The sequence below is a fragment of the Erythrolamprus reginae genome, chromosome Z (genome assembly GCF_031021105.1).
Source record: "Erythrolamprus reginae isolate rEryReg1 chromosome Z, rEryReg1.hap1, whole genome shotgun sequence".
NCBI lineage: Eukaryota > Metazoa > Chordata > Lepidosauria > Squamata > Dipsadidae > Erythrolamprus > Erythrolamprus reginae.
Window position 1 is genome coordinate 9,543,983 of NC_091963.1, and position 24,410 is coordinate 9,568,392.

The following is a 24,410-nucleotide window of genomic DNA, read 5'->3' on the forward strand; positions in this document are numbered from 1 at the left end:
AAAAAGTCAAGTTCTTCTAAGTGCACTATAAATACAGGCATGTTAAACTGCACAAGACTCTGCAAAAAGGTAGTGAAAAATGAAAGAAAGTGAGGCAATAGAAGAGTTATTACACTAGGCATGCATTAAAAAAATCAGCTGAAACCATTAGGAAACAGAACTACTTCTAAACACCGACCATCCACCGAATATTTCCTTACCAAAAGGGGAAGAGGAGTTCTCAACCTGGAAAGTGCATAAATCAAGACCTACAAGATCCAAACCAGATAAAATGGATGATTATAACAAAAAGAAAAAGAAAAAAAGAAAAGTGAAGCAAGCAAGAAAGAACAAATCCAAAGTATATACAGCTGCATGCTGAAATAGTTCATGGATATGAAAAACACTGAAAGTTAGCCCCAGAGTAATAAAGGACAATTAAAAAAACCACCAAAGAACAGATGTATTAAGCAAAGCAAGAGGTAATAGCTTTGACTAGTAAAGCATATTTAAAAATTATGCATATAAACAAATACATGTACCTGTAGTTCTGAACTTACAACCCTTTGTTTAGTGACTGTTGGAAGCTACAATGTCACAGAAAAAAGGGACTTATAACTGAACCTCACACTTACAACTGTTGCAGCAGCTCCATGATCACATGGTTAAAATCTGGAGGCTTTGGCAATCAGCATATATTTAGATCAGTTGCACCATCCTAGGATCATGTGATCCCCATTGCCAATTTCTCAGCCAGCTTCTAACAAGCAAAGTTATTGGGAGAAACTGAATTTTTCAATGACAATATGGTTTACTTAGCAACTGCAGCATAAAAGGTTGTAAAATCAGGCACAACCCACTTAACAGTCACCTTACATAGTAATGGAAATTCTGGTCCTAAGACACAGGACTACTCATATACATACAAGGCAGAAATATGAAAGTTTAAAAGCAAAATGATTTGCATTTTGCTATCTCAGAAACCATAATATGAGTTAAAATGAGCCCTGAGTGAATATTTTATGTGTAAGTAACCAGCTATTATGAATATCATAAAGAACATTTTTCTAATCGTACCTGAATGATCCCCAGGTTTCACTAAATCATCTGAGAGAATTCCAAGGATGTCATCCTCAGTGCTCAGTACAAGGGCAGCCAATGGGTCGTCCAGAGTACCTTTAGAAAACAGACAAATCAGACTCAAACATAATAAAGATGCCATCAGGAATGACAACATTTAAATCTCAGTATACAAACATTTCAGCTACCCAGGATCATCTCTATCTCTGAACGATGGAACACCAAGGAGTAACCACAATTTTAAACAGGTAACTTTTACTAAAAGGCTCTTCTAACAAGCCCTCTTCTGATCGGTGCCCATGCCCACCCCATGCAAAAATACCTGTAGATTTATGTACCTTGTGCACCAGATTTTGAGTGAGTGGAAGTTGAACTCAGAAGTGGATCTGAAGATGGGTCTAAGAAATTGGTGTTCAGACTTGCTTTGCAGGAAATGCTGAGGCTTTTATCACATAAATGATCCAAACGTGGTTTGCTTTGCCTACTAGTATCTAAAAGTTCTTTTCCAAAGAAAGCTTCCTAGAATTAAAACAAACAAACAAATCAAGCATTTCAAATGTCTTTATAAGCCACAGAATTCCTATATTTGAATCTGAATCTCAACTGAAACAGATTGAAATACTTATTGGTTAATATTATAGTTAATTAAATGTAACTGCTGTTGTTATAAAACACATTCATGCTTAACTCAATTATGATTCTTTTTATAAAATTGCTGATGTTCCCTTCTGATTTAAAAACATTCAAAATATTCAATTTTACATGATTTGTTCCTCTATCCTTTTTCTACTCATTTTAGGGGGACAACAACAACTCTCCAGAAAGGTATTTATCAGACTTGTTCCTCTATGAAGTTTCCTCTGTTCGTTTATCATAAAATCCAAGCAGTTAATTTAGTTTCTTTAAATACGATATAAGTAAAATTTAAATAACCTTATTGCCTCTTGGTTAATTTAGTAACATGAACAAAAGTGTATTCATTCTAAAAACAACATTCTTTCAGCTAATTAGACTATAATTAACTATTGATATATTAATATGTCTCTATTAATGCATTCAAAACATTGTTAACATATTAAAATAAATTCTTTAGTTTTCAGAAATACAATAAAATATTATTAATAGAACTAGGAAATTAACACTAATGTTAATGGATTACAAATTATAAAGCAATTTCTTAAATTACAAATAGATTATTTACTACATGCAAATAATGATCTTAGGAAAAATATTTTGCATAGCTGCGAAAGTACCTGCAAATATGTTGGGAAAATTTCCTCAAGCTTATTCTTCTTTTTCCTATAACGTTTTTTCATTTTTTCCATATTTTCAGAAAAAGACATAGTTTCATCAACAAGTGCATCAGGCATTTGTTCACTCCAACCTAGAAACATCAAACATGATCAATATTACAACCTTATTTCACTCTAGATGACAGCTGAAGTATAGAAAGAGGATATTGATTAGTTCTTTTCCCAATTTAAAAGCAAAAATTGAAATTGAACATCTGATAAGTGATATAAATATAACATGTGGTATTGCTATGCAAGACTCTGGCACCCCATTGTAAAGAAGTGTCTTTAATGTCATCTGCAATTCCATGGAAGGACCTAGTCTCTATGCCGTGGCTTTCAGACTATCAGTTCAAAAGGTGCAGAGCTTTTTACAAAGATACCTAATATATAATACAGTACTAAGGTATTTTAGGCATTATATTACAGATATTTTAGGTATATAATACCTATTATATAAATCTATGATGGCAAACCTATGGCATGCGTGCCACAGGTGGCACTAAGAGCCATCAGAAGGCATGCAAGACTTTGCCCTATGTTAGCTCCAGCGCACATGTGCGCATTGGTCAACTGATTTTCAGCCTTAGAAAAGGCCGTTTTGTTCTCTGGACACTTCAGGAAGCTTCCGTGAAGCCCCGGAAGCAAAAAATAAAATAAAACACCCAACGGACAAAATGGAAGTTTGGAAAAACCCATTTGCCGCTGTGCTGTTTTTTGCAATCTGGAGGGCTCAGGGAAGCTTCCTGAAGCCCTAGAATACAAAAAACAGCACAACGGGCAAACTGGAAGTGTGTATTCTTAATTTCCAGTTTGTCCATTGTGCTGCTCTTGGCACTCCGGGGCTTCAGGAAGCTTCCCTGGACCTTCCTGGGTGCACAAAATAGCACGACAGCAAACTGGAAATACGTTTTCTGAATTCTGGTTTGTCCGTTTGTTCGGGTTTTTTACGTCCCAAGTTTTAATGAGGCCTGTGCACATGCACAGAGACGAGGGGGGCAGCACACAAAGGTGTGTGCGCATGCGTGGGGGGAGAGGGAAGGAGTTTGGGCACGTGCACCCATGCTAGCACACCCACGCACTCCGTTTTAGCACACAAACCAAAAAAAGGTTCGTCATCACTGATATAGATATTAGGACAGTTTTCCTTTGGCATTAGCTCTCTTTAGAATTTCAGCCATTGGCTAACGAATCAAGCTAGACCTGGGAGACCACAAATTCTGGTCTTGCCTTAGTTACAAAGCCCGCTGGGTGGCTATGGACCAGTCACTTTCCCTCAGTTCTAGGAAGGAGGCAATGGCAAACAATTTCCGAAAAATCTTGCCAAGAAAACTATAGCAACCTATGCAGGCAGTCATCAAAATTCAAAATGACTTGAAGACCTCCCTAATATTTGTTTCTAGTGTTTTATTCTTGTTCTGCTTTTCTCCTGTTCATCATCTATTTTTATATTAATGCAAGCAATTTTCGTTTCAATTCACATTGCAATAAGCTTTACTAAATTATGCATCTCTTCATAATACATCAGCTTTGCATAACTGCCACAAGGATGCTTTTTTTGCTTCTAGTAAGAATGGTTAACAAACTTGTAGAAGTACACTTTTATGTTAAGAGTAAATCTGACGGAATTTAATTCAATCTGGAAAATTGTCTCGAATTATAATACATGAATGGGTACCAAGCTGCAATTATAATATACAAATGTATACAAGGCTGCAATATCTTCAGGAATGACAATCAATTAAGCTTCGGGAGGCGGGAGGGCAAGGTTAAAAAAAGTAACTGATTTAAAATACAATTATCCTATATTACAGGACATGGCAGTGACACAGAGCTATGAGAATAAATTGCTAGATGCCTACTTTCATCTCTGCTGAGTATTTGCTCAGATACAGAACCAGAAGAATCTTTTCTAGAGAGAGATCTTTTCATTTTTCCTTGTCCTGTACGACTCCGCTGCCGTACCATGAATCCACCAATGCCTATAAAAATCATGTTCACAGTATTTATTAAACAAATTTATATAGCCACTCAACTCACACAGGTGACTGTGTTTTTTAGAGTGTTAATTAAGTTATTTAAATAAAGAGAAACATCTTGGAGTGTAGACATTTTGTAATCATTTCTATATAAAACATAATGTCATTCAAATATAATAAGCTACCAAAGGCAATTCTAGATATTAAATATATTTAACGTTTGTAGTTACTATATTTCTATATACAAACACACACCTCCTTTCCTCTTACCAACACCACCATACCCAGCTGTCTCTCAGCACAGCTTTTATAGCGTATTTTGCTGTGCTAGCTAGGGAGAAGCTTAAAGAGGCAGAACAACAGCAGCACAAGTGCTGGCCTTTTTCTAGGCAGCCTGCCCTTCTACAAAGACATTCTAAGAATTATTTACTAGGTCAATATAATAGGGAATCAACAAAAATTAAGTGTCTATGATTTCTGTTTGATGATATAGTTCCCATCTATAAGAATTCAATATAGTGCAAAAGAAATCCAACAGTTGCCCATATTAATCCAACAATGACTTGTATAGCAATAAAAAATATCAGCTGAAAAAACCCTCACTTCTCTCTTGAGCATCAAAATTTGTGATGGCTAAACTGTGCTAAGTTTATATCTTTTACATAGAAACTATGAAGATTTAATTATTTAATAATAATACTGATTCGTAAAGAAATGTTATCTTGTTGTTTGGTATCTTTGGCATATACATTTTGATAATTAGGCAATACAGATAGTTCTTGACTTATGACCACAACTGAGCCCAAAATTTCCATAATAAGCCAAGCAACAGACAAGTGAGTTGTGCCCCATTTTATAACTTTTGTTGCCACAATTAAAGGAATCTGACTTGCCCCATTGACTCTTCTTGGCAGAAGCCAACTGAGTAGACTACAAATTGTGATCACATGATCCTGGATAGGTAACAAATGATGGTCACATGGCCATGATGCCTATTGCCAAGGGCCTGAAATTTGATCCTGTGACCATGGATAGATATGTTGCAACAATCATTAAGTGTGAAATCTGGTCATAAATCCCTTTTTCAGTGCTGTTGAATGGTCGCTAAACAAATGGTTGTAAGTGAAGGACTACTTGTATTTGAAAATGAAAACCATTGTATGAAACTGCAGAATACAACAGATTGGGTAATTCTCAACAAGACTTAATTAGCCTCATTTCCAGTTAAAATATGATGTATGAACATATAATAAATATAAAACTAATACATATGAAAATATCTGGCGTATCTACTCTACCAGGTCTATATGGCTTTCTCTTTCTTTTTTTGATCCCTTCGGTTGCTTCCATTCCCTTAGGATCATCATCTATAGGTTCTCGTTCAGGACTTGTATCTGATTTTCCTTCACAATCCATTAGGTCGCCTTCTGAATTAAAACAAGTTAAAAAGTGGGGGACAAAAAGATTGGAGTTATTTATATACTTTTGCTTAACTGCTCACATAAAGGACTCTTCAGTTTCTTCAATAATCTTTTGAAAATAATCATAACAAAATTCCATTAAAATTAAATATTAACACTAAGAAACAGCAACAACACCCAGACCCAGGATTAGGATTATTAAAAGGTAGAAAAGATTTAATGCTTTTATGGAGCAGGTCTACAAGTAGTAAAAGAGAGGGAATCATATCACTGGGGCATAAGTAAAAAAGTTTTATTCTATGTTCCATTTTCTATTTGTGAGGTATCATGGTGTAGTGGTTAAGATTCTGGATTAGGACCTGGGAAACTCAGGATTAAGTCTACTTTTAGTTATAAAAGCATGCTAAGTTATTTAAGGCCAGTTACTCTCTCTCAGCAAAACCTACCTCATAGGATTGTCACTACAGGGATAAACAGGAGCAGTGTCACCTTGAGCTCCTGTACAAAGGTTGGCATATATAAATATTACCACCCCATTACATCCCAGAAAGCCTTCAGAGATCATAATGGATTAAATTAAAGCAAACTTAATTCAAGGCCAAACTCATATTCAAGTTAATTAGGGCTTTGAAGTCCCAAAACAGCATTGTTAATTGGCTCAGAATAATAACTAACGCAGCTCTTTGCTTGGCTTTTTCTCAAATACATATACCAGATTTTAATTTTGCTGCTTCAACTAAACCCAGTGAAATTTCCATTCAGTATTTAAAGACAACTCCACATAAAACATACTCCAATGAAGTATGGAAACTTGTTCGTTGTCTCCAGAAGACACGTCCGAAGCAGCGTTAGAGGGCCAGTAAATCTAGATCTGACTGAACACTGTTAAGATCCTATATTAGGACTTATTTAATGGCGATCAAGGAAGCAAGATGTTCGCATCTTTCCACCCTGATTGCATCTGCGGAATCTTGCCCAGCTGCCCTTTAGGGTGACTTGCTCCCTCCTTGGCATGGGGAAAGTGGAGGAGCCCTTACAGGGAAGAGCTGAGGAATTTAATCAGTTTCTCACAGAAAAAATTGCTCAGATCCAGATTGACCTGAACCCCAACTGGACAGGATCAACTGAGATGACTGGGGTAAGTTTTAGTCCGGTTGTATGGGACAAGTTTGAGCAAGTGACATCTGATGAAGTAGACAAGGCCGTAGGAAAAATAAGCTTCTCCACCTGCTTATTGGACTCGTGTCCCTCCTGGCTGTTTTTGGCCAGCAGGGATGTGACAAGAGGCTGGGTCCAGGCGGCTGTCAATGCTTCTTCCAGGGAGAAATTCTTCCTGCCTCCTTTTAACGAGGTGGTTATGCGCCGTCTCCTCAAGAAGGCTATTTTAAACAACTATTGTCCTATTGACCATGGTATACTTCTGCCGGTGACTGGAGGGGTTGGGTATGGGAGGCACTGTTCTAGGGTGGTTCTCCTCCTATTTCTCCAGTTGGTCGCAGTCATTGATCAGAGATCAGCTTCTAGGCCCCTCCTATGTGGGGTGCCTCAGGGGTTGGTTTCTCCCCCCTACTATTTAATATCTACATTCAACCGCTGGGTGAGATCATCTGTCGGCATGGGTTGAGTTTCCACCGGTACGCTGATGACATTCAGCAGTACGTTTTCACTGCCTGAAGCAGTTGAAGTGATGTGCCAGTGCCTGGAGGCTGTGAGGGTCTGGATAGGTGTCAACAGGGGCTCAAGCTCAACCCTGACAAGATGGAGTGGCTGTGAGTTCTGCCTCCCAGCTTGGGAGTCCTCCTAGGTCCACAGTTGAGGTTAGAGCAACATTTCTCAGCTGTGGCTGGGGGGGGGGGAGTTCACAGGTTTGCCTGGTGCGCCCATTGCAGCCCTATTTGGATAGAGAGTCTCTTCTCCTTCTGGCTTTCCCATTAACTCTGCTTCTGGGAAACCAACAAAAAAATTCAAAAATTGCATTCATGTGATTATGGCTCGCTGTGATGTCATAATTGCAAGTCGGGCACCCAAATCACAATCACCAAGTAGGGACACTACGAAAGCTAGAATTCCAAGGACCCATCGTATCCCAAATTTAGGGCTGCTGCAATTTGGAATGATTGTTGAGTGAGTGGTCACAATCCAAGGATTATCTATATTCAGGTAAATTATACAGTGATACTCACTGCCTCTCAGGTCTGCTGCCAATGTAAGCACCATTTTGACCAAGTATATATAAGTAAATAGTCTTTCCCTTCTTTCCTCTCTTGGGCATTTGCTCATTGGCCACCCTTATTTTTGGAGACAACAACAAATCTTAAATTTTACCCAGTTCAACTAATACAGTTTTTAAGCCAGCTATCATTCTTGTTACAAATTCCTTCTGCTTTGTGCTTTGGATTTGTTTCATTAATTCTTTTTTTCCCCAGAGTGCACCAAGAAGCCTTTAATCTAACCAATAGTTCAATAAAATGGGAATAGAGCATATAATAATCACCTCTACTGTCATCCATCTCACCATCTCTTGAATGTTCTGATTGGACATCTGGTGGTGTTTGAAGTACAGCGACACTATTCTGGTTTATAATCTTCAACTTCAGCTTTGGCTTTGCCCTTTTTCTTCTTGGTACAATAGCACTAAGGCTCTGTAACTGAGACATCCCTGTTTCGGTCAAACAGACCCCATCCTGAGTGTAGGTCTTCGGTGGGTCTATAAAATTGGCATGAACCACAACAGGAATTTACACTTTTAATAATTTTGTTTTTAAGCACAACTCCTTGATGCTTAAAATATTGTAATTAATATACCATGGAATACTATGTGTTCTAATATTAGATAAAGAGAGAACCCAGCATAATTATTTCAAAGAAAAACCTACATTCTAATTACATTTTAATTATAATTTAATTGTAATATTTTACACAGCGTCTATTCCATACATTATTCAACTCAACATATGTAAGTGAAGAGATACCCATAGAATAATAAGTTCCACTATAAATACGTTGGGGAAAGATAAAGACTGAATAAATCACCCCAATTTTTGTCAAATTATACATCTGCCTTTCAAAGACCATATTTAAAAGGGCAAGCAGAGAAAGGTCTGCCTTCATCTTTATGAGTAAAATATTTTGCTCACTGAAGCAATTTAACTTCCATTAAAGAGGACTTGAATATTTATTCATGAAAGGTATCAGCTGGGTTTAAAATGAACAAGGGAATAGCTAACAAAAACCAGCTATTAAAATCAATTATATTGATTATATAATTTTAAGGCATAATTCTGGCTTCAACTGTGAACTATTAGTAGAAATGAAGTTAGATGGAGAGAATGAAGAATTTTAATGGTTACCAAGTTCCTTCGCTTTTAATGGAATTTGGGCTGCAATGGATGATTCACAAAATTCAAAGGAAGGCACTAGAAAAAGGGAAAATAAACAATGAAAATTATCATTTAATTAAGTAAGTTATGCAGTCCACAATAGCAGTATTTTGATACCGAAATCTTCATTAATCTGCAGTTTTCACATGTCTGTAATTCCAATTTATTTTTTTAGTTTATTTTTATTAAAACGTTATTAAAATTTTCACATAATTTATTTTCTAGTAACATATCTTTAAGATGTATTGAGGTGTATTTTGTGTTTGGGGGCTGCACTAGGGGAGGCTTATCAAATCTCATTATACATATGTTTTGCATTGACAGTAAAGGTTTGAAATTTGAAGGTTACTGACAACCTAAAGGGACAACAGATTTTTAATGTCATTTTCTATCACTGCTCATACAACACTAAGAAAATATCTGGACAAAAGAAAACACTGTCTCTTTTGTTAACACAACATCTGTCAGAGAGAAGCTTTACAACAAATCCTATTGTGCTGTTATTAAATAAGCAGGAGGCAAATTTACCATTTGCTGATGGCATATACGGTCTACACATGGTGCAGTCAAAACCATTATCTGCTGTGTTTTCTACTTCTTCCTCCGTGTTTAAATTTTGACAGACAGTGTGCATCCATCTGAAAATTAAAGCATAGATGGCAAAGGAGTTGATTGAAACGCATGCAATTTTACAGATATTGCCCAGCATAGAATTAAGTTCCTGAAAAACCCAGATGATGTTTAATAAAATTAGTTATTAAAATTTCCTTTGGGCCAGATGGTTGAGCTGGGGATTGCTATACAATCCCAGAATTCTCAAATATGATTCCAAAAGTATTTGAACCAAACTGTTTTAATAGAACAAACTTTAGTTCAGGATCCAATGGTGAATGATTTATATTAGGAAGCTTTTAAAACTTAATCAGTTTCCGGTCACAATCCAAAGTGTTGGTTATGACCTATAAAGCCCTTCATGGCACCGGACCAGAATATCTCAGGGACCGCCTTCTGCCGCACGAATCCCAGCGACCAGTTAGGTCCCACAGAGTTGGCCTTCTCCGGGTCCCGTCAACTAAACAATGTCATTTGGCAGGACCCAGGGGAAGAGCCTTCTATGTGGCGGCCCCGACCCTTTGGAACCAACTCCCCCCAGATATCAGAGTTGCCCCCACCCTCCTAGCCTTTCGTAAGCTCCTTAAAACCCACCTCTGTCGTCAGGCATGGGGGAATTGACATTTTCCCTCCCCCTAGGCTTATAAAATTTATGTATGGTATGCTAGTATGTATGATTGGTTTCTAAATTGGGGTTTTATAAATTAATTAAGTATTGGATTTGTTGCATTGTGTCATTGTTGCTGTGAGCCGCCCCGAGTCTGCGGAGAGGGGGCGGCATACAAATCTGATAAATAAAATAAAATAAATAAATAATAATCTGAAGGAGCCAGTACAGCTCAATTTTTGAGATTTAGTAGATGCATTGACATCGTCAGGGTTCTAAGTACGGTAATACCCCCAACGAAAGAAAACTCAGAGGCTTGTGTTTCCTCAAAGTTCCATTTTGTTTTATGTCATATTGGCACATCCGGGGAACCGAAATCTGAAAGCTTTGGGGTTTTCCCAACCCAAAAGTAAGTCCAAGTCCCTGCCCCAGCACCCACCTGTCCATCATATGCTCCAATCAATGCACTGCCCCAACTGGAGATGCCTCCCAGTTACATCCCTCCAAGTTCAGGGTAGAGTGGCCTTGATTCTCAGAGAAAGGAATGCTATTTTGACTCTATATCTCCCCAGCTCCTACAATCCCCTCTCCTAGTTTCCCACAATCCTAAATGTGACGGGTCTGAAGATCCAATGCTCAAAATGGATTCCAGGTATGACAGACATCCACAATGGCTTTGATAACAAGAGACCAAGGTCCCTGCGATCAGAATGAGATCATTTAGTTCCATTTCTTATCTACCTTGATAACTTAGGAAGATTATGAAGAAATGTTGGACACAACATTAGCAAGAGGGTCTTGCTAACTTTAGCAATTACTTTCTGAGTTAAGGAAATATTTTAAATTAGTGAGATTTTATCTTTAAAGTATTGCTGTTTATTCCTTACTGCGCCATTGGAAGACCTGAAGGATCAGGTTAATGACACATCATGAAAAATCTATTTTTGTGGCTATGAGGAATAAATAAAAAATTAAGGGTTAAAGAATATTGTTCAAAATTTCTCCAGGTAACCCAAGAATTTGAAGAATATCTTCCTGTCATTGCTATATAACCCAAATAATATGTCTGGGAAAGAAAATACTTTGATTAAAAATTGAACTGTTTTGTAGATTAGGTAACAGAAACTAATTTGAAGAATCATTCTGATTTAATAAAAAAGTCAAAATTCATCCCACAAATATAAGGGAACACAGTATGAACAAACAAGTAAAAAAAATAGTTCCCAATGTAAAATAAATTTTAACCTGTCACACTGCCTGCACTGCACAATAAGCTCTTCTTCTCTGTAATTGCAACAGCAGATTGGGCAGGTAGATAAACTTCCACAAGGAGCACACTGTGTGTAATTATTTTGCCATTCACATCTTAAACCAGGAGAAGTAGCTCCACAGTGTCTGCACCAAACACACCTTCAAAACACAAGCACATGAATAACATTTAGTTTGTATTTACATTACCATTTGGCTTAATCTCTGTACTATCCAATGAACAAGACATTAACCTAGTCATATAATAGGTGAGATTGTGCAAAATGTCACCCCTAAAGAGATTCTTTTAAAATATGTTTTAGAATATAAGGTACTATATGTCCTTGGTGTTCTCTGAGCTTGATTGTTTTCTTGCGGATATTTCATTACCCAATTAGGTAACATCTTTAGTGCATCTTCACTGAGATATTCCCTAACTGAGTAATGAAAAGTCTCCAAGAAAATAATCAAGTTCAAAGATCACCCAGGACTCTATAGTTCAACCTTGACTACAAATATACTCTTTTATTAATGTACTATGTGGCTGCAAATGTTCTTGGTTGTCAAGGCTACCATGATATTCTAAGTCACCCTATATCTAATGGTCCGAATGCATATGTTAAAAGGCAGGATGCATCCTCCAAGTCTTTAAGATTCCTAATTTCAAAGCATTTGCAAATTAGTTCTCAATTTAGACTCCTATATTACTCTGCTTGGGAATGTCAATTACTGAAGGGCATGTATGATTTCCCCACTCATGTTATTTGAACTTTAATTTAAAAATGATCATACTTTATATACTGCAGTTAGCATCCCCCAATAGTTCAGTGAAATGCATTTTTAAATTTCAAGCAAAAAGCCCTCATAAATAAGGTGGTCTATAATGAAATATTTGATTTAAAACCAAAAAGATATGGAGAGTGCGTAAGTAAGTAAGTAAGTAAGTAAGTAAGTAAGTAAGTAAGTAAGTAAGTAAGTATAATAATAATAATAATAATAATAATAATAATAATAATAATAATAATAATAGAGAAGCACACACCATTTGCACTTCCAACCTCCTTTGGGAACTGTCTGTAGTGGTGGATCCAGGCAGTAAGTGTGGTAACTGATATCACAGTCATCACAAAGAAGTAACCTTCCTGGATCTGTAGCCTTTCCGCAGGCTTCACAAACAGTACATTCCAGACATCTCCAACCCTTGTGGAGCACCACTTTTGTAATCTGTATAGGAAAAGGCAACTTACAATTAAAATTCATAATATATCAAATTGTCAGTCCAGGGATATCAAATATGTTAGTTTCCCAAATAAGATTAATACACTTGTTCAAATGTAATGGGGAAAGGAGCATTTAATGTTATTGTCTTTCATTGGATGATGATATCCTAGGATCCCATCATCATCATTCAAATGACATTATTTTTCAAAGGCAATTGGATGTGTGATAATGCTAGCTGGGAATTCTGGGAATTGAAGTCTACACATCTTTAAGTGACCAAGATTGAGAAATATTGGAGATATTGGAGCTTTCCATGCCTTTCCATTACTACATTGCCTATATTCAGGAACACATCACTTGTGTTATATAAAATTGCAAAATTTTAAAGTGCTTCAATCATTTCCTAACTTGTCAATCAAGGACACTTGAAATGTTGAAAGCTTTTGTGCTTATGCCAAATTATTTAAAACAAATTACCAAAAAAAACCCTTCAAAATATTTATCATTACATTTGTTGAAATGTATTTAAATAATTTGTTTAAATTTGGTACAACAAATTGAGTCATCCATGTTAGTTAATTGGGTTTTTGTGTTAATTATTTGGGGGTTTTGATTTCCAAGACCAATTAGAATATCTTTTACTGGTATTCCTTTACAAAGTGTTTGCAATGTATATTCTTCTAAAAATGCAGATTCTTTTCAAGAAATGTATGCAGAGTTTAAATTAAATGCTCATATTTATGGAAAATTGTTACTGTAAAACTAAGTACATTTGAAAAAACAGCTTATAGCAAACAAGTTATTATTTCTGCATAAATCTTTAACAATCTAGATTTAATGATAAATATAAAACATTAAATAATAAAAGTTATTGCTAATCTCAGCAAAAGGGGTATGTGTGTATGTGTGTGCGCGCACATGTGTATAACATTATAGCAAGGTAATTATTAGAATTTATAGCTGCAAAATAACTTTTATAGTATATATACAAAGTCATTAAAGTATTGTGAAAGCTGCTAACAAATTATAGACATATTTACAAAGGATTGTTTTAAAAGATTTTTAAAATCTTAAATGTCAGATATAGAAGAGGAAGATACTGATGTTTTTATTACTGGCCATTATCTACCCTAATACACCCACTTGGCCCACTAAGACAGGAGAGCAGGGTATGTTATGGATTCCATTGATTAGGAATGTACATCTGGCAAAAATGGTCTTCTTAGTGGCAACCCCCTTCCAGGGTAGAGTTGCCCCTCCTCAATTGCTTTTCCAAAAGGTCCTAATGATGCGGGTTTTGTCAGCAGGCTTGGGGACCATGCATAGAGACAGAATTGAACAAGTGGTAAATTTGATTGTATTAAGGCTGGATGGTTATATATTGAAGAAGTTGGAAAATGGGCCATTTCTGGCCTCTGGAGGCCCTCGGGGGGAGGTTGTTTTTGCCCTCCCCTGACCCCTAGAAAAGTTCTGGCGTTTGGAGAGAGATTCTTCCAGTTCAACGGGAACTTGGCAAATAGGCCATTTTCTGCTCCAGAGGGCCTCTTGGGTTGTGGTAGTGGGGAAGGCCGTTTTTGCCCTCCTCAGGCTCCCAGAAAGGCTCTGAAGCCTGGGGAAATCGAAAAACGAGCATGCCATCACATGCCGGGAGGGGGCATGTGCGCATTCATGGGGGGGATATGGAATTATGGGTTTGGAGCCCCCCTTGCCTCCCCTCTTTGACACGCATACCAAAAATGGTTCACCATCACTGACCTAAACCGAAGCTACACAGGACTTTTAGGGATAAACCAGATATGCAAGCATGGATATTTCAAAACACTCACCTTAATACCCACACAGAACGGATGATAACACTGACCACACTGGGAGCAGGAAAGTAATTGGCCTTCTGCACCTTGTCCAAAACTCCCACAAACTACACACATGTCCTGAAATATCAAACAGGTATCTTCAAATAAGAGACAGCATTAGGCATTCCAACACCACCCATTCCCAAGAGCATCTGATGACCATCTATCATCTATTCCTTTTTAATGTTTCTTATGTTATAGTGTTCACTTATTAACATAATCTACATATACACTATTACATAATCAATAGCACGTGTAAAATATTTGCATTTTTGTAAAGGAAGCTGACTTTAGTCCCAAGAAAACCAGTTAAGACACTAAAACCCTTTTCAATTTAATTAATTTCTTTTTCAATATACAAAAGAATAATTGTTTAAATAGAAAGGCATATTGCCGATCCACTGATAAAGAAAAACAGAAATATGATGTGAGCTGTTATGATCAAGAACCCTACACACACACACACACCATTTTTTTGTCTTCTAGTCTATCTGTGAGAAACATAACAAGGTAAAATCTGCGGAACAGAATCACAGACTTAGTTATATTGTCATGGTAAAACGCATCAGTGTTTAAGCAAATCTAGCCAAAGCAAAGTTTTCGTAACTCTTAACATTTCCATAGCTGTGGAAAATATACAGGGGCAATACAAAGATTGCTTTTGCATCTTTTCAGGGAAGACAAATGAGCAGTTTATCAGAATTTCAGAGGCTGCTGATAATACTAATACACAAAGGACCCATCAACACCCTCTTCTCTTGGGGTTGGCTGTGAAACATAATGTCCTAAAACTGAATGCCTTCTCATTCTCTCATTTTAACATGTGTCTGGAATTTTGTAGCCTATTGCCACTACTAGAGGCTTGGGCAGGGGTGGGTGGATGAGAAGAGATTTTGGTTTGAATACTCTCTAAAAAATGTCTAAATGGACAGACGGACGGACGGACGGACACACAGAAACACAGATTTACACAGAAAGTAACAAAGTATATCTGAGTATTGCAACCTGATGTAAAGTAAACTTGTCACTGCTAGAGAACAGGACAACCGTATTGTGCATGGAGTTTTCTTCTTCATCTCTGTTGGATAGGTTATCCATATCTGTGACCTGCAAAACAGAACAGAAGAATTAAATGGGATACTGTAATAATGTAATAACCATTTTAATTGTTATACAATAGACCAAAGATAGTTAACCTTTTCGACACCGAGTGCCAAAATTGGAGTGCGTATGTGAGTGCAGAATTTAGAAGAGAGCAGCTAGCAATGGCTGCTATCTTTTGGGTTCCAGCATGTGCATGCTGACTGCACAGCTGGTCCAGGGTGTATGTGCACCATCCAGCTGCTCTCTTTTGGGTTCCGGTGCATACACACTGGAGAGCTGGACCAGCATGCATAGGCACTGGCCAGGTTCCCTCTTCTGGGTGTGCTGGAACACAAAAGAGCACAGCTGCCAATGGCGCAGATGCTCATAGAGAGGACTTTGCATGCCATCTACATGGCACGCGTGCCATAGGTTCACCTTCATGAAAATAGACCATAAAGTATTTGAGAGGTAGATACTGTATATAACCCATATGCATTCAAAATATTGCATCCGTCTTTTACTGAAGAGGATAAACCACCCTCTTCCACAATTTTAATTTCAGTTATATATTACACAGTCTATGACCCATTGCTCATCCTTTCAGATACTTCCTTCTTCCTCAATGCTTTCAAAAATGACAGAGCTTCTAATCCACTACCCCCGGAACAAGTACAGTGATACCTTGTCTTACATACTTAATTGGTTCCAGTTCCAGTGAAAAGTTTGTAAGACGAAACAATGTTTCCCATAGGAATCAATGGAAAAGCGATTAATGCGGGCAAGCCAAAAATTCACCCCTTTTGCCAGCCGAAGCGCCCGTTTTTGCACTGCTGGGATTCCCCTGAGGTTCCCCTCCATAGGAAACCCCACCTCCGGACTTCTGTGTTTTTGCGATGCTGCAGGGGAATCCCAGCAGGGGAATCCAAGCATTGCAAAAACAAGTGCTTCGCTGGCAACGGAAGTCCAGGGGTGGGGTTTCCCATGGAGGGGAGCCTCAGGGGAATCCCAGCAGCGCAAGAACGGGTGCTTCGCTGGCAACAGAAGTCTGGAGGCTGGGTATCCCAGGGGCAGCGGTGGATTTGTAAGGTGAAAATAGTTTGTAAGGTGAAAATAGTTTGTAAGAAGAGGCAAAAAACCCTTAAACCCCGGGTTTGTATCTCGAAAAGTTTGTATGACGAGGCGTTTGTAAGACGAGGTATCACTGTATTTCATTAAAAAGTCAGCAATGACTTCTAGCACTCTTTGTTTGGGCTAATTAACTTAAGACGCTGTGTCATAGATTCTTACCCCTGTAGCAAAAATTGATCCAATTCCATTTTTCAGTTTTGATCTTCCTCGCCCACCTCTTCCAGAAAGTCCTGCGCCTCGTGGTCTCCGCTTCCCTGGAAACCCTGACCCACGACCCTATTTAAATAAAGAACAAATGAATTAGTCCTTGCAGATTAACAACTATAGTAATACATTTATAGAGACAAGCTTATAGGCAGTAATTCACTACATGCAACTCAAACATTGACTCTGCTTGTCAGAAGTTCACAAAAGGTGATCACATGTCTCTGGGATACAGCAATTGTCATAAATACACGCCAATTGCCAAGAACCCAAATTTTGATCATCTACATGACCATGGGGATGCAGCCACAGTTGTAAGTGTGAAAAACAGTCGTTACTTTTTCAGTGCCATCATTACTTTGAACAGTCACTAAGCAAAGGGTTGTAAATGAATTATTCTATACTATGAATGACTAGGAAAAACTTAAATGAAGATTACCATTTTGATGCTCCAAATAGCACTGCTAGGTAGCTGTCTAGATTTAAATACTTCTCGGCCTTCTAAAATGTCCTGGGACCAGGAAGGTGGGCTTGCTGTATTATGGCTATTCCAAGTACCCTAAATATGTAAGAGGAGAAAATAAATGTATAAAACATTCTCATCTATAAATAATGAAGATCATGTCTGAATGAAGATAGATAAGTGGTTAAAGGTAAAAATAAAAAAAACATAGATAGAAAAATAAACAACTATTGGCCAATAAAAAAATGCAATTGTACTATAGTTATAACTTTTATTTTTTACAAGATGTATCATTTTGGAGAATATTTTGCCTATTGTTAAATAAAGATGTTTAATCTCTTAAACTCAGACTGTAAGAGATAGTAGATTAGATCATTTGAAACAAAATTACTAAACAGGGTTATTAATTGTAACAGACAAAATAGTATTTAAAATAAAAACTGCTATATGAACATGAAAGACGAGATCCGTTTAGAAATCTTTGAACAGTATGTGGCCTAAGCATTATTTTAAATACTTATGTAACTACTAAGTTTATATATCAAATAAAATTGATAACAATCATGTTTAATTTTCTTATATATCTTAGAAGTAAGCAATATATTTTATTACATACCATTCAGAAATAAGGATTGCATTCACACATATTTTCAAAATATTCAATTAAAATCAGTGTTTCTTGTACTCTACATAACTATCATATGGAAGAACTCATCCCTCACATTATGCTAGAAAGCCAAATTCAGAGAATTATCCAAGGAACAAACAAATGTATTATCCGCTAACTTCAATCCTGATAGAAATCTTATTTAAAATAATTGTTTCTTACAAAAATGGATGAGACTTAATACAAGTGTGTGGAAATAAGCAACCAGTAAACAGCCAATAGGAGACATTTTTCTCCAGAGTGATAAGTAGTGAGTTAACGACTATGTGAATGCTTGGGTGTGTGATCTGGGGTTCTATATGGCTCTTTTGCTATCGTAGGCCATCTTTCTTCTCTCTTTCCCACCAAAGCCATTAAGTTTAAGTTTAAGTTTAATCAGATTTGTATGCCGCCCCTCTCCGCAGACTCAGGGCGGCTCACAGCAATAACAATACAATGTAAAACAAATCTAATATTTCAGTTAATTTAAAAAACACCACAAATTAAAACCAATCATACATACTAGCGTACCATGCATAAATTTTATAAGCCTAGGGGGAGGGAACATGTCAATTCCCCCATGCCTGACGACAGAGGTGGGTTTTAAGGAGCTTACGAAAGGCAAGGAGGGTGGGGGCAACTCTGATATCTGGGGGGAGTTGGTTCCAAAGGGTCGGGGCCGCCACAGAGAAGGCTCTTCCCCTGGGTCCCGCCAAACGACATTGTTTAGTTGACGGGACCCGGAGAAGGCCAACTCTGTGGGACCTAACTGGTCACTGGGATTCGTGTGGCAGAAGGCGGTCCAGGAGATATTCCGGTCCAGTGCCATGAAGGGCTTTATAGGTCATAACCAACACTTTGAATTGTGACCGGAAACTGATCGGCAACCAATGCAGACTGCGGAGTGTTGGTGTGACATGGGCATATTTAGGAAAGCCCATGATAGCTCTTGCAGCTGCATTCTGCACGATCTGAAGTTTCCGAACACTTTTCAAAGGTAGCCCCATGTAGAGAGCGTTACAGTAGTTGAGCCTCGAGGTGATGAGGGCATGAGTGACTGTGAGCAGTGACTCCCGGTCCAAATAGGGCCGCAACTGGTGCACCAGGCGAACCTGGGCAAACGCCCCCCTCGCCACAGCTGAAAGATGTTTCTCTAATGTGAGCTGTGGATCGAGGAGGACGCCCAAGTTGCGGACCCTCTCTGAGGGGGTTGGTGACTCCTCCCCCAGGGTGATGGACGGACAGATGGAATTGTCCTTGGGAGGCAAAACCCACAGCCACTACGTCTTATCCGGGTTCATTCTTCTTCCTCTTTTTTTAATGAATCAAAGCCTTTCTTCTTGAGGACTTCCAGTTGATGTCGCTGCAATATCAGACACAGAAAATGGGACTCTGTTCCCTGTGCTGACTTTTCCCTGTTTGTGGGCTCCAAGAGGAGCCAAAGCCGTCCCATAGGGGTGGTGAAACAAAGAGGGGCATCCTTTGAGGTCAAGGAGAGGCACGGCTCTCATGTCTGACCCAGGGTTTTCTTTCCCTCTCAGCCATGGCAAGAAGAGGCAGCCTAAAGATGGCTGCCACAAAGCTGGAATAACTAAGATTGGTGCTGGAGTGAAGTAGGTGAACTGTGACTGGAACTAGGGGATTTCTTTTTGCCTTAAATTTAACCCCAAAGAATAATTTAGAACTATTGGGTCAAAATTATTTGTTAAAGTAGTATCTAAGCATTCTGAGAGAATACCAGACCGGAAGGTGAAAGGCACAAGAAAGAAAAATAATAAAATTTGAAATACCGTATACAGAAAATTGGACTCTTAAACTGGGAAGACTTGGTACCAGGAAGGCATTTTAAAACTAACAAAACTTATTCTGCTTTTGGAGATGATATTTTTATGGATTGTTTAAAAGAAATGAAGTTTACTGAAATTTAAGTTGAGAGTTCCACCTCTGGATGAAAGGAAATATTTTAAGTTGGGAAATAGTTATATGAAGGACTGTGAAAATATAGAAGTCTAATTAATAAATATCTATTGGATTATTTTTAGCTATCCTATGATTTCTGGATTAATATGAAAATAAGGAAGCTATTTAATTAAAGGGACTCATTAATGTCATTCTAGAAGATTGAATCTGTAAAGGGGACACCAAGAGACTTTTGATAACCTCTGGGATTATCTAAATGGAACTGATTATTTACCTAAGGGCTATAAAGAATTAGGACTAGTGCACTCCTTGAAGGATAACTTAAGGACTGAATAAATAGTTCTTGGACTGCTGGACAAAAATTGATTTATTTTAAAACAAAATAAGATTCTTTACAAGGAAGAAATGAGTGGAATTTTGAAGGAGATGACATCTATCTATCTATCTATCTATCTATCTATCTATCTATCTATCTATCTATCTAATTAATTAGATTTGTGTGCCGCCCCTCTCCGAAGACTCGGGGGGCTCACAACAACAATAAAAAAACAGTATAAACAATGGAACAAATCTAATACTGTAATAAGAATTATATAAAAATTATTTTTTTAAATCACCAAAGACAGCATGGAGAAAAGATTTAAAGAGATTATGGAAAAAATGGACAATACCATATGGGGGATGATGACCAAGATGGCCAGGAATGATAGGAGAGAACAGAAGAAATGAAGGAAGAAGACAACAAAGAGGGGACAACAATGAAAATAACAGTAATTGATAAATTATACCAGGAGGAAAATATACTAAAACAGCTCCTCCAAAAGTAAATAGGCTTTCTTTTTAACTCATTTATATTTATACTTTTAATTTATTTTTAAATTTTAAAAAAATTTAACTCTATTTTACATTTAAACATTTTAACAAAATATTTTATACTTTTAACTTATTTTTAACTTTTTCAACTTTTTAAAATCTATATCGGGTGGAGTGTTTTTTTTTAGCAGTTCCTCCTACATTTTTCATTTTATTTTAACAATCTTTTAAACTATTTTTATTCGATATTTTTATTTAAATAATATTTCCTGGAGACAGACCAAGATATGGTGGTTGCAGACTAATAAGGCATGGGGAAAAGAAAGAAGCACCATGGAACCAGCCCAGTATCTCTCCCACCAGAGAAGAATGCAAAACAACCTAAAATTGAAGAGCTCTTTGCTGGCAAGAGACTTGTAAGTAAATCTACCCCCCACCCTCCACTTTCAACAATCTAGAGAGGCCAGAACAGGTCCTGCCAAACAGCCAACAGTTTCTACAACCAAGGAGTCCAGTTATAGCTACAGTTGATATGGAGGCAGAGGAAAAGACTAAAAAAAGAGCAAGGAACAAACTAATTCAGAATGTGGAGAACTTACAGTGGGAGAACACAACAGAGTTTATGGCAAAACAATGCCTACTCACAGCGCAAACAGTTGTTTCAGTATTTGAGCATTCAACCATTCAACACGAAGAAGAATATAGCTGCTTTTCTGCAGGCTCAACCACAGGCTACAGTCACTCCCACTAAAGTTCTCACAGCAGATATGGATAAACCACTTAGTCAGGATAAGGAAGAGGAGAAATTTAAAGAGCCCGCAAAAAAGAGGCAGCCCATGCAGAAAATTAGGCTTTCACCAGGCAAGAGGGGGAGGCACTAATAGAAAAGATTTCATTCATTCATTCATTTATTGGATTTATATGCCGCCCCTCTCCGAAAACTCGGGGCGGCTAACAACAGTCATAAACAATATACAGTAAAAAATCCAATATTTATTAGAAGATTCATTAGAAGACAGAAAAGTATCTCCCCTACTACAACCACACCAGGTTGCTCTTAGAATTCATTTGATTAGAATTAATTATGGATGTTGCAATACTAAGAATGCCATACTAAATTCCTTAAGCCAACTTCTCCATTGTCAGAGGGGGCAGATTGATCTCCATGCTGTGGAGTGGCTCCCAGAGCCCCCAAATTGGAAAAGATTACTTCTGACTTTTAAACAGCCCACCATTCCACTAATGTTGTTTAAGATGAAGGCACATCTAGCCTCCTTCCAAATCTTTCCAATCAGAGTTTTCTGTTAAACCCTTAATTGTCAACATGGGAGCCTCTAAAGATGCTCTCTCTTCCACACACTCAACCTTGGGAAAGAGAGATGAAGAAAGTGGGAGTAAGGCAGCATTGCTCAGTGATGATGCACTTAACATCTCAGAAACTGGACTTATTAACGCTTTTGGCGCTCTCCCAAGGGAAGAACAAGATAATATATTACTTAAGCTGGAAAATTTAATAATAATAATAATAATAATAATAATAATAATAATAATAATAATAGAAGACTGACGGCAGAAAAAGACCTCATGGTCCATCTAGTCTGCCCTTATACTATTTTCTGTATTTTATCTTAGGATGGATATATGTTTATCCCAGGCATGTTTAAATTCAGTTACTGTGGATTTACCAACCACGTCTGCTGGAAGTTTGTTCCAAGGATCTACTACTCTTTCAGTAAAATAATATTTTCTCATGTTGCTTTTGATCTTTCCCCCAACTAACTTCAGATTGTGTCCCCTTGTTCTTGTGTTCACTTTCCTATTAAAAACACTTCCCTCCTGGACCTTATTTAACCCTTTAATTTATTTAAATGTTTCGATCATGTCCCCCCTTTTCCTTCTGTCCTCCAGACTATACAGATTGAGTTCATTAAGTTTTATGCTTAAGACCTTCCACCATTCTTGTAGCTCGTCTTTGGACCCGTTCAATTTTGTCAATATCTTTTTGTAGGTGAGGTCTCCAGAACTGAACACAGTATTCCAAATGTGGTCTCACCAGCACTCTATATAGCGGGATCATAATCTCCCTCTTCCTGCTTGTTATACCTCTAGCTATGCAGCCAAGCATCCTACTTGCTTTCCCTACCGCCTGACTGCACTGTTCACCCATTTTGAGACTGTCAGAAATCACTACCCCTAAATCCTTTTCTTCTGAAGTATTTGCTAACACAGAACTGCCAATACAATACTCAGATTGAGGATTCCTTTTCCCCAAGTGCATTATTTTACATTTGGAAACATTAAACTGCAGTTTTCATTGCTTTGACCATTTATCTAGTAAAGCTAAATCATTTACCATATTACAGACGCCTCCAGGAATATCAACCCTATTGCACACTTTAGAGTCATCGGCAAATAGGCAAACCTTCCCTACCAAACCTTCCCCTATGTCACTCACAAATATATTAAAAAGAATAGGACCCAGAACAGACCCTTGTGACACACCGTTTGTAACCTGACTCTGCTCAGAATACTCGCCGTTAACAATAACTCTCTGATGTCTACGCTTCAGCCAGCTGCAAATCCATTGAACTATCCAGGGATTAAGTCCAATCTTCACTAATTTATCTATCAGCTCTTTATGTGGAACCGTATCAAAGGCTTTGCTGAAGTCCAGGTAGGCAATATCCACGGCACCACCTTCATCCAACACCTTTGTGACATAGTCAAAGAAATCAATGAGATTAGTCTGACATGATTTGCCTTCAGTAAAGCCATGCTGATTTGGGTCCAATAAGTTATTGTTTTTTAGGTGCTGATTTATCCTCTTTTTGCGTAGAGTCTCCATCATTTTAACTACCACTGATGTCAAGCTAACTGGCCTGTAGTTACCAGCTTCTTCTCTACTGCCCTTCTTGTGGATAGGCACAACACTGGCCATTCTCCAATCCTCAGGAACTTCTCCTGTTAACAAGGATTGGTTAAACATCCTGATCCTTTGATAGATAAGGATATCATTTTGGTGCGAGAGACCTGGACCAGGGATGACCTTCTGTTAAATGGATATCACTCGTATAAGCTAGAAGCAAGGGCAGGTAGAGGCCCAGGAAGACTGAAGGGAGGGCTGGGTATTTTCATTTCTACCAATTTGAGAGCAGAGCCTACTCTTATTGCCCCACTAAAACACATGGCCATGGCCCTTCTCCTCAAGATAGACTCAGTCCTGCTTTTAATAATTAACGTTTATCTTCCACCATTGGTAAGAAAAGCTGAAATCACTGCAATATGGAAGGAGTTGGAACATTATATTAATAAACTATATAATGGACCATCCAAAAGCTAGAGTCTTACTGGGGGGAGATTTCAATGCTGGGTTGGGGCCAGATGATTACACAATATATCCAAAATATCATCATTATCCACCAGCTGAGGCTCCCATAAGAACAGACTCCTCCCTCACACGACTCTCCAAATACAAGAA

At 37.8% G+C, this 24,410-nt stretch overlaps 1 protein-coding gene across 18 annotated transcripts in view; it reads right to left on the bottom strand.

Annotated features, from left to right (window-relative positions):
* KMT2C (lysine methyltransferase 2C) overlaps positions 1-24,410 on the bottom strand; it is a 197,775-nt gene that overhangs the window by 56,311 nt on the left and 117,054 nt on the right. For 15 of the 18 annotated variants that reach the window (XM_070767432.1, XM_070767443.1, XM_070767434.1 and 12 more), the window contains 14 exons: positions 17,530-17,649; positions 17,046-17,162; positions 15,678-15,779; positions 14,646-14,750; positions 12,641-12,822; positions 11,596-11,760; positions 9,660-9,769; positions 9,102-9,167; positions 8,246-8,458; positions 5,629-5,757; positions 4,214-4,333; positions 2,313-2,443; positions 1,398-1,578; positions 1,057-1,155 (listed from right to left, as the gene is read on the bottom strand). In XM_070767432.1, coding sequence (XP_070623533.1) covers positions 1,057-1,155; positions 1,398-1,578; positions 2,313-2,443; positions 4,214-4,333; positions 5,629-5,757; positions 8,246-8,458; positions 9,102-9,167; positions 9,660-9,769; positions 11,596-11,760; positions 12,641-12,822; positions 14,646-14,750; positions 15,678-15,779; positions 17,046-17,162; positions 17,530-17,649 — 1,840 coding nt within the window. Of the gene's footprint in view, positions 1-1,056; positions 1,156-1,397; positions 1,579-2,312; positions 2,444-4,213; positions 4,334-5,628; positions 5,758-8,245; positions 8,459-9,101; positions 9,168-9,659; positions 9,770-11,595; positions 11,761-12,640; positions 12,823-14,645; positions 14,751-15,677; positions 15,780-17,045; positions 17,163-17,529; positions 17,650-21,531; positions 21,691-24,410 lie in introns of those variants that run through there. The other 3 variants (XM_070767449.1, XM_070767450.1, XM_070767433.1) reach the window with 3 other exon arrangements.